At 29.8% G+C, this 11645-nt stretch overlaps 1 protein-coding gene across 1 annotated transcript; it reads left to right on the forward strand.

Moving 5' to 3' along the window:
• The first annotated feature begins 4012 nt into the window (after positions 1–4012).
• LOC109599895 (neurofilament heavy polypeptide-like) lies at positions 4013–6508 on the forward strand. Its single transcript, XM_020015945.2, has 2 exons — positions 4013–4021; positions 4084–6508. The coding sequence occupies exons 1-2, from the start codon at positions 4013–4015 to the stop codon at positions 6403–6405; spliced, it is 2331 nt and encodes a 776-aa protein (XP_019871504.2). The 3' UTR covers positions 6406–6508.
• Positions 6509–11645: the final 5137 nt, after the last annotated feature.

Genomic DNA, 11645 nt, shown 5'->3' on the forward strand with positions numbered 1-11645 from the left:
GTTTAACACCTCTTCAACATGCCTTCTATGTAGTTATTCAATTCTTCTTAGGCTATATTAATTGATATTTCGAAAGCCACCGTTTTAGCATATCCTATGCAGCTTGAAAATTTGCCTTGCCATATATATAATTCTCTACGGTCATTATAACTAATTGAACTCCATACAGTACAGCCCAATTTTACTTTCATTTGTGAAAAGTAAAGTTTTCCATTCTTTCGTCCAGTGAACAAGAAGCCTTGTCTATTCTAATCGTTGTTGCTTATGGTTGTGGGTCAAATAAAAGCATCCAACCGCAACTGGTGCGATACGAGCTTCTGCAGCGTTCTCTAGCTGATCAACTAATTCCAAGGAGAACGGTGTAGAGTTCCTACTGGTGTTGAATCATAATTACCGGTCTTCATTTGCGATGGCTTTCCTCGGTTTTTCTGGAATATATAGCATACAAGCGAGAAATAACACTTTATGATTCCAACATTCCAATTGATCTACCCCTGTCATCTGGAGTTAATTTACGTCTAGGCATAATTAATGTAACGGGTAAGAGCTGTAATTTCATTATCAAAACTAAAATTTTGGGAGTAATAAAAGTCTTTTTGAAAGACTCGTTCCGAATTAATAATGCAACGATTTTTATTTAATTGGAGGTGAGTTGGTTATACAATTTTCCGTGTTATAATTCTAGTACTACTAACCTTTGATTTCTGTTGGTTCAGTCAAACAAGAGGATTGTTATATATATTAGATATTTTGCACTAATTGGGATAAGTAACTAGTGAATTGAAACTCAAAATATAACAAAAATTCAGCAGTTTTTGCTTAGAACAATCTCTTATTAAGTCCAGTCATCATATGAATGTACGTACCATCATCAGCCTTAGTATGTGGTAAGTGATTAATATTCTGAAGCATTCTATTAATTAATTCCGGATATTCTAGTACTTTGTGATTTCCCAAACAAATTTTTACCACTGATATAAAGCTGAATCATGATTTTGATTCGACCTGTGTCACATGTCTTGTAAATTCAGTATCTCTCTTATCAATGTGCAGTTCATTAAAAGATGTCTGCTTCTAATTTTTCAATACTCAGCATTAGAAACTTTTGACATACAAATTTAAAATAGTCACCAGTCTTATCCAGGCCTTTAATAAACAGTTTCATTAGCCCAATCTTGATATGCAGTGGTGGAAGAATAATGTTCTCCCGGTTTATCAGTGGCTCATTAACAACATTTGCTTTTCCTACCACCATATTTTCTCTCAAAGGCCAGACCTTTCTAATCCAGTGTTCATTTTTTGCGCAACTATCCCATAAACATTAGAAACATAGATAAGTATACCCACCCTGCTGGCCTAATAATAATTTTATCATCTCCAAGTCTACGCGTACTGCCCACTGACAATGTTAATATTTTCACTTTAGTTTGGTAGTGTAACCAATTGGGGCCGAAGCAAATTTATTGGTTGGGGATACTCAAATTAATAAGGGTAGATTAATATTCTCAAATATGTATGAGTATGGTATGTCTAATATGTGTTTATTAAAAGGAATAACTAAATTGATGTCGCAGAAAAAATATATATTTTTTTGTTCCCCAGAAATTGTTTAAAAACATGGACAGTAAGGCTTATAAACACAAAGACCACGCTTAGAAAAATTCGGTAAAATGTGCAGAAGAAGTTCGATGAAATCTATACAAAAAATTTGCTGAAATCTGAATTGAAAACTAGCAAATTTATTAATTGAGGACACTCAAATTAATACAACTTAAAAGGGTAGGTTAATATTCTTTCAAATGATTTCAAATGTCGTTTATTTTAAGAACCAGATTCAATCCAAACAAAAAAAATGCATTTCAGGTGTGTCTAATATGTAGTTATTAAAACCAATATCAAAATTAATGTCACACAAAATATATATTTTTTTGTTCTCCGGAAAAGTCTTATTATTTAAAAACAACAACAACAAATTACTGAACGTAAACAGACAGTATAACTTCGTGAAAATCTATATGAGAAACTCTTCGGAAATTCGGTAAAATGTGGACAAGAAGTAGGTGAAATTTACACAAAAAGTTCGCTGAAATCTGAATTCAAAACTAGATTTAATATAAACTTTATGGTACAAAACGTTCCCACCACCAATACTACACCCCTTAACAATCTGATCTAAAACATTGGATATGGTCTAAAAAACTCTCTTGCATTTCTTGACTTCTTTGTCTCATTATTTAATATACATAAATATATTTGTAATTAGAGAAAAAACCTTTGTACTTACAAACAAATTAGTTATCCTAATTTATTTCATTAAACAAATTACATTACAACTATTTATTCATTAAATAAAACATAACTCTACAGAAAGAATTGTCTTACAATTTTTAAATTACTGAAACTTAAATCAAAAGTTAAAATTGAAATTATTGATAATATTCAAGAATTATTGATAACTATAGATTCATTTGTCCCACTATGTGACTAACTGTATTTTGATTTCTTTAAAACGTTATTAACATTTAATAAAATAATCACTGCGTGTATACGTATACAATTAAATATAAGTACTTTTAAACTTGCGTTTATTTTAATTGATTATAGATAGAAATCCACAAATGTAAACCAAAAACCGTGCATAATTTAAAGAATACAATAAAGCGTTGAATTTTTATTGCAATAACCGTAAACACGAAATCAGGTTAGTGAACCAAATTTCTACTGAGATAAAAAACCAAATCCACATAAAATATAATTTCAATACAATCTTTCAAAAGTATCAATGTGTGCATTGTTGAGAAACAAACACATGTCTGTTTATTTATACTGATACAAAAAAGAACAATTTATTCATTTGATTGGAATTATACGCATAAAAGAATTGCCAAAATCATACAATAGAATTTGCTTGGGCGTAATGATGTCACGCGTACCAATGATTCACGCAAATATCAAATATTAAAAAAGATCTGTATAAAAAAATTTACATTTATTATTGAAATTCCTTTATTTAGTTGAACAATATTGACGAGCGATTAGAAGAGAAACCCTGAATGATGCGTTGATTACATTTTAATGGTCATATTTAATACAGAATAATTGTCTCAAATCATTCATTAATATTTTTGGCATATTAATTAATATATTCAATGTTAATCGAGTTTAAAACACAATTGGATGCATAAAGTTCATTACTAAATTAATCTACAAGAGCGGTAATTAACCTTATATCTATAAGTTCTAAGAAATGTTAAGTAACGGATGTAATAAATTATGATTCAAAAAATTAAATTTGGCTTTAATATTAGAAGAAGATAAATGTTGAACATCCTTGTCAAATAAGGAAAACATTTTTATATAATAAATTATTTCCTGTGTATATTTTTACAAACGACAAAATAAAAAATATTTAATATATTTTACTACCATAATATATGAAAATATGTCAATAAATATTTCTAATTTTGATCTATAATTACTAGAGACAATAAAATAATTTATGACATCAGTAATATGTGTAGGTATTAATTTAATTACGATGTTTGTTATTCATATATGTTGAACCTGTTATAGTAAGTACCAACAATAATTTAGTACTCTCCATTCATAAAACACTCCTTAACAATTTCAATACAAATTACAAAATAATTTCAATGAACAGTTAAAACAAAAATACTTACGGTTACCTAAAATAAATTTCGAACTACGGTTTCAAAAAATAACAATCCGAAAAAATTATTATGTTTTCATTGCCTGCACCCTTTCACTTCAACTACCACATTTTTCGTTTATAACATTCACTTTTTGATAATTGATTTATAATAGGTTTTAACAGGTTTTCTATGTAATTTACTAACCTATTCGCACAAATTGATCATTGGAATTTAAGATGCTTATTGATAATAAACTAGTTTAGGGTTAAAGTAATACCTATAAAACCAAAATCGAATCCGATTATGGTCACAGTTAAGTGTACGCTTCCTCAGCAAACAGTAATATTTATTTAGTTAAAATGAAGACTGTAAGTACATTAAATTCTTCTAAATATTAAAAATGATTTCCCTATTTATTTTTTTTTTTCAGTTAATATTTTTAGTGGGTTTCTTAGTAGTAAATGGGAAAGGGTCTGTTATTCCTCATGAAGTTTATGGTGTACCTCACGAATATTCTGCTCATTTTCAACAACAACAACAACAAGCTGCCTCAAAAACTGTATCAAATATTTACGAGTCAAAAATCGAATATAGTGCACCGGCAAGTCCTGCTGAAGTTTACGGTGTGCCAGAAGTAAGAAAACCTGCAGAAACCTATGGAGTACCAGCTGAGGTTTATGGTGTGCCAAAGGAAGAAAAACCAGTTGTTGTTACTAAATACTCATACACAATTCCCGAAGAAGCACCAAAACCTGCTATTACTTATGGTGTACCTGAAGTAAGAAAGCCAGCTGAAGTTTACGGAGTACCGGAAGTAAGGAAACCAGCTGAAACCTACGGTATACCAGAAGTAAGGAAACCAGCAGAAACCTATGGTGTACCAGAAGTAAGAAAACCAGCAGAAACCTATGGAGTACCAGCTGAAGTATACGGTGTTCCAAAAGAAGAAAAACCAGTTGTTGTTACTAAATACTCATATACTATTCCCGAAGAAGCGCCTAAGCCTGCCATTACTTATGGAGTACCAGAAGTAAGAAAGCCAGCTGAAATTTACGGAGTACCGGAAGTAAGGAAGCCTGCAGAAACCTACGGTGTACCAGCTGTAAGGAAACCAGCGGAAACTTACGGAGTACCAGCTGAAGTATATGGTGTGCCAAAAAAAGAAAAACCAGTTGTTGTTACTAAATACTCATACACAATTCCCGAAGAAGCACCAAAACCTGCCATTACTTATGGTGTACCAGATGTAAGAAAGCCAGCTGATGTTTACGGAGTACCAGAAGTAAGAAAGCCAGCTAACGTTTACGGAGTTCCAGAAGTAAGAAAGCCAGCAGAAATTTACGGAGTACCAGAAGTAAGAAAGCCAGCAGAAACCTATGGAGTACCAGCTGTAAGGAAACCAGCGGAAACTTATGGAGTACCAGCTGAAGTATATGGTGTGCCAAAAGAAGAAAAACCCGTTGTTGTTACTAAATACTCATACACAATTCCCGAAGAAGCACCAAAACCTGCCATTACTTATGGTGTACCAGAAGTAAGAAAGCCAGCTGACGTTTACGGAGTTCCAGAAGTAAGAAAGCCAGCAGAAGTTTACGGAGTACCAGAAGTAAGAAAGCCAGTAGAATCCTATGGAGTACCAGCTGTAAGGAAACCAGCGGAAACTTATGGAGTACCAGCTGAAGTATATGGTGTGCCAAAAGAAGAAAAACCTGTTGTTGTCACTAAATACTCATACACAATTCCCGAAGAAGCACCAAAACCTGCCTTTACTTATGGTGTACCAGAAGTAAGAAAGCCAGCTGAAGTTTACGGAGTACCAGAAGTAAGGAAGCCAGCTGAAGTTTACGGAGTACCAGAAGCAAAAAAGCCAGCAGAAACCTATGGTGTACCAGAAGTAAGGAAACCAGCGGAAACTTACGGAGTACCAGCTGAAATATATGGTGTACCAAAAAAAGAAAAACCCGTTGTTGTTACTAAATACTCATACACAATTCCCGAAGAAGCACCAAAACCTTCCATTACTTATGGTGTACCAGAAGTAAGAAAGCCAGCTGACGTTTACGGAGTACCAGAAGTAAGAAAACCAGCTGAAGTTTATGGTCTACCAGAAGTAAGGAAACCATCAGAAACCTATGGTGTACCAGCTGTAAAGAAACCAGCGGAAACTTACGGAGTACCAGCTGAAGTATATGGTGTGCCAAAAGAAGAAAAACCCATTGTTGTTACTAAATACTCATATACCATTCCCGAAGAAGCTCCTAAACCTGCCGTTACTTATGGAGTACCAGAAGTAAGAAAACCAGCAGAAGCCTATGGTGTACCAACTGAAGTGTATGGTCTACCAGAAGTAAGGAAACCCGCAGAAACCTATGGTCTACCAGAAGTAAGGAAACCAGCAGAAACCTATGGAGTGCCAGAAGTAAGGAAACCAGCTAAAACCTATGGAGTACCAGAAGTAAGGAAACCGGCAGAAACCTATGGAGTACCATCGGAAGTATATGGTGTTCCAAAAGAGGAAAAACCAGTTGTTGTTACTACATACTCATATACCATTCCTGAAGAAGTGCCAAAACCTGCTGTTACTTATGGTGTACCAGAAGTAAGAAAGCCAGCTGAAGTTTACGGACCCCCAGAAGTAAGAAAGCCAGCAGAAACCTATGGAGTGCCAGCTGAAGCTTATAGCGTTCCTGTACAACCACATGCTGTATATGGTGTACCAAATGAATACAAGTTTGAAGTAGAGTCTCAGTAAGTAAGTATTCTAAATCCCGATGAGACTTTTATAAAAGTTTCTATATTTATTTCTAAGTTTTAAATTATTACTGTATTTTATAGAAAGAAAAAATAAATTATTTATTGAATTTATGAATGTTTTATTACAATATTAAAATTTTGGGTAGTATACTACAAAAAAAAATATTTTTTATATATTAATGTACAATATTATATATTTATAAATTAATTCATTAATTGTACATATACTATTTGCATTAGATTTAGATAAAATTCTACATTTTTCATAGAAACAATATTACTTTATCATAAATAAATCAAGTTGTATGTACACTCATTACTTCTTCACATATGTTTTATTGTTTGTGCCTAATTTGGAGCAAGACAAACATGGATATGTTACTCGGCGGAAATGAATGACAAATTGTCGAAAGAATGGAACATCATCACTGCAAATAAAAATTCCATTTAGCAATTGTCAATAAATAGTTACATGTTTTGCTAAATTTGGTTTTAATTACCTTGTTTTTATTTATCTACCATTACAATTACACATATTTAATTACTATGTGAGGAATATCGTATTTCTAAATTACAACAATCAGATACAAATGTATCATTTAAGAAATAATAAGGAACATTTATTTATTATTCATTGTGTAACCTCCAATTAAAATTCCTTAATTATTATGTATATATCTAAATATTTTCACCAATTATGTCACTGAATCAATTAATTTAAAACGATGTTATTTGTTAAAAACAGATGTAATCACAATATTTCATCTGATTGGTCCAGTTATGTGGGGCTTAAGAAGAATTTTAATATTAGTCAATTATGAATTATAGTAAGTATTTTTGTCGTCAAATATTTTATAAATTTATATCACATGTTACATTCTACAATCACGACAAAATTTTTGTTTCTTAATTATTATAAATTTAGATATCCGTTTGATATCTCGCAAAATCTCTTACATTTTACATCACATTACGTTACAATACAGACATATTCTCGCATGTTTCAGATGAAATATGGCAGATAAGTAGTCATTGGAAAATTCAGTATTGGTTGGAAACAATGGACAAACACGCAGTGTGATTTACGTATTCAAATCTGGTTACTGCTGTGCATCTACTATGTTACTTTGTTTTACTTTTAAAGTGAATAATAAATTACCGAGTTTGTCTTGAATGCTCATTACATTACTAATCATTCTATTTATGATGTGGTTCGTATAAATAACGACCTAAATAATCTACGCATATATTAAAAATGTATTGTTGCCCAAAGACATACTAACTACATTATGTTATAATTGATTTACACTAACCACTAAACTTTATGATAAAAAAATCCAATAATCATATTTAAATATTGATGGTTCTGTGAATTGCCACATTTACATAGGCATTAACAAACCGCATTTAAAAATATAAATTTCTAAAAACGTTGATCACGTATTAACATTTGAAGTCATTTTTAATTAGAAGCTGCCACGTACGAAATAAATATTATTGAACTTACCCGATTTAATTTGATAACCGTTATTTCAATTAAGATTATGATCTATAAGTCAATGCTTTAATCTATTTCGTTTAAATTGCAACGTGCAACTGTAATAATCATATTAGATTGAAATTTACAGTTAACTGATAATTTTATTAATTACTTGCTAAAGATACAGTTCCAATGTGTTGCTTTATTTATACATGACAAAGTATGGACAACCGGGCTAAAAATCCATTAGGATAATTTAATTACACTAAAAGTCATAAATGTAATTCATTAGATTGATTTATTGTAGTGTGTATTAAGTTAGATGTCTCAAGGTTATAATTTGAAAAAACGATTATTGATTGTGAAACATTCAATTAGTAGAAACAGAAATCAGATCAACATTGATCTTCCACGCCAAGAAATCTGTTGGAATTCTTCCACATTTTCTTATTGTAAAAACTAATAATTTGTAAAGTTGCTTGTTATAGTTATAATCTTCAGCCTTGGCATTAATGCCACAATAACTTGGTCTAAATCATAATTCTGAAGATACATAATTGAAATACGCTGTAATTTGGTTAATTATTTGGTATTCCAATTAAGTCAATTATGCCTTTTTGAAGAAAGCCTTGACAAAAATCATAATGGTCTTAATTTCTTATCTAAATTATTTAATTTATAATAATAGGCATATTAAATACAAACTACAATCATGTTTAAAATACATTTTTATCTAAATGATATGCAATATTTTAAATTTGCAAAACATAAATTCCTCGTGAAATACCAAAACGTTTATTCGTAGCTTAATTGGAGCAACACTTAATTAAACTATTCAGAAAAGATTCATATATAAAGGTTAAGGTCTTTGTCAAGAAAGACAGATGTCAAGAATAGCATCATTCTAGAAGTTATAAAGATAATGATCAACTTCCACATTTTTTATTTGATTCTTTTTATAAATTATTTACTAGTTTCACAATTTTATTAGTCACATGTTATGTATTAAGGAATTTCTATTATATTATTAAAATAATATATTATAATATATTTTTAACAGTACATGTTAATAGTTTTTATAGATATTTTATACAGTTAATTTATTTGCAATATTCCTGTTTTGAATGGGAAAAGTCTTATGTTCACGGAATAATGAAAATAAGTAATTTTAACAGATGAAGGTAGAATTGGGATGAACAAGTTAGCGCCTGGTTTAGAAAAGATGTTCCACGAAGTTGTCGAAGAGTTCAAGAATTTGGTATGAGGATGATTTTATTATAGTGACCGTACTTAATTTTTCAAGCTACTATCGTCAAAAACGTCATGTTTGTTAACGATAATACTCATCCGCATCGGTATTGACACCATACAACTTCTATTCAGTTTACTTGACCTATGTAGCATGCATAGAACATGCTAGAACGGCGGCTTTCGAAACTTCATTCCCACCTTAATACTCTTCCACAGCTTCTAAGTATAATATTGCCGACATAGGGAAATATATCCCAAGAAGAATTGAATAACTTAACATAGCATGGCATGAAGAAGAGATGTCAAGCAGTCATCGACAGACATGAAGGACATACAATGTACTAAATTTTATGTATGTTTATATTATGTTAAATTTAAAAAATCATGCGTTTTTACTGAACAAATTTTATTATTTTTACCTTAATTTTAATTAAAAATTCAAATAAAGAAAATAAAAAGTCAATGATAATGCGATTTTTATTTACTTTTTTAACATCCTTAACTTTTAGATATGAGTTTATATTATTTTTAATAATGTATATTTTTTATGGCAACTTATACTGGCGCATTCACCAATATTGGTTTTATTTTTTATTTTACCTTATTCCAAATTATTATTACATCGTATTAATTATTTTGTTTATTGATTATACTTATATTTCTACAAAATTTGCTTTAATTAGCCAAAATTACTACTCAATATCAATAACAAATCAATTCGAGTTACAAAATGCATGGTAATGTATAATTAATCTTTTTAATATAGTCTAGACGTGAAAGTTTAAGGTGATTTATCACGATTTTAGGTTTATTGCTATTTCAATGTAAACAAATCCACGAATAATTTTAGAACTCAGAAAATAATGATATATTCAACAATTCCAGATTACATAAAACCAGTTAAGATCTCATGAGAACGAATTTTATTAGTTCTAGCATTGATAGTATGAAGTATACTTTACTATTTATTTATTTACGTTATTCGAATATAGATATATAATAAAATCAATAATGACATTTATTATTATTTACTTTTCCCTGAAGCCAAATTGTAACTTAAATAAGCACTTAATATTTTATGCATTTTCTGTACAAATATCATGAAAAGGCATTTGTCTAACAACAATATACTTATTGTTAAAGCCGCAACGTGTGTATTAAAGCCAAGCTATTAATGAAAGATAAATAGCGAAAGTACATCCTACATTGTCTTCGGTTTTATTCAGCAACAAAACAACCTTGATATTTGTTATAATTGTAACTCACTTGCTAAGAGAAAAACTTGCACCCAGCAACCGTTCATTACCCCAATATGTCTCATTTAATTAATTTATTCATTTCAAATATCATATTAAATACAGTTATTGCAGAAAATTTTATATCAATCACCAACAGTTAATAGAGTAAATACTACGCTTGCCTTTTCCTGACATTTGTTAAATAGTTTGAAACTATGTTTACATTTGCAATTTTCTAAAGTGATGAAAAAATACATTCATTGATACCATTTAATATTTGTATACAAGCACATCAAAATTATTAAAAGTAATTTCTTGTAAGAATTATATATTACATAAGTCATAAGAAGTAACAAATAATGTTATGAGTAATTAAATATTTAAAAGCCACAAAAGTTTGCATAATGTAGTACAAAAATGTGGTTGATGCGTGGGAATGTCTACAACAATACATTTAAAAAATAACAAAATAAATTTACTTTAAACACGAACATATTTAAATTTTGTAATTTAATGGTACAATTATGTATAAATTTTTTCACGCAACATGAATCATTTAAAAAATACGTTACAAAGGCACGCTAATCAAGATTTATGGTTTTGTAATGAAGATGTCTTGTTTTGATAGTCAATAACAAATTTTATTACATATCTCAGTTTGTGATTCAGTAATACGTAGGTATATGGGATTTATAGTTTGTTTATAATGAAATAATTGCGATGTTTATTGAAAATACATTTTGTTTACTTAGACAAAGTCACCTATTTGCCCTTAAAAACTGTCTGCACATAATATTTATTATTAAAATTATATATAAGTTTCCTGTTCTCAAAGTTTTGCTTGAAGTAGATCCTTGGTGTCTAATAATTGAGCATTTAGACCCATTAAAACTATAATATTAATGTAACAAAAATTTAAATTCGTAATTTTTGTTCAACCTGCGTGAAGAACAATAAAATATAATATTTAATTGTGATGCGATTTTAATTAACGTCAACTATACATGACAAAATTACATCATTTAAAATAATGTTAATTGTAATTTTGTAAATATTCTCAACGAAACTTATTGTTAAAAATCTTGACTCACTAATTTAAAATTTTCTTAAATTATTTATGCACTTATTTCTATTAGTGGTTCGTCTAATGAGAACATGATTCAAACGCAACCTTGATAATAAGCATTCAAACTATTGGCATTATGAATACAATATAAATAAGTAATAAATTTAGTGGATTCTGTTCAACATTCCATCGATACGCCTACA

The sequence above is a fragment of the Aethina tumida genome, chromosome 3 (genome assembly GCF_024364675.1).
Source record: "Aethina tumida isolate Nest 87 chromosome 3, icAetTumi1.1, whole genome shotgun sequence".
Classification (NCBI taxonomy): domain Eukaryota; kingdom Metazoa; phylum Arthropoda; class Insecta; order Coleoptera; family Nitidulidae; genus Aethina; species Aethina tumida.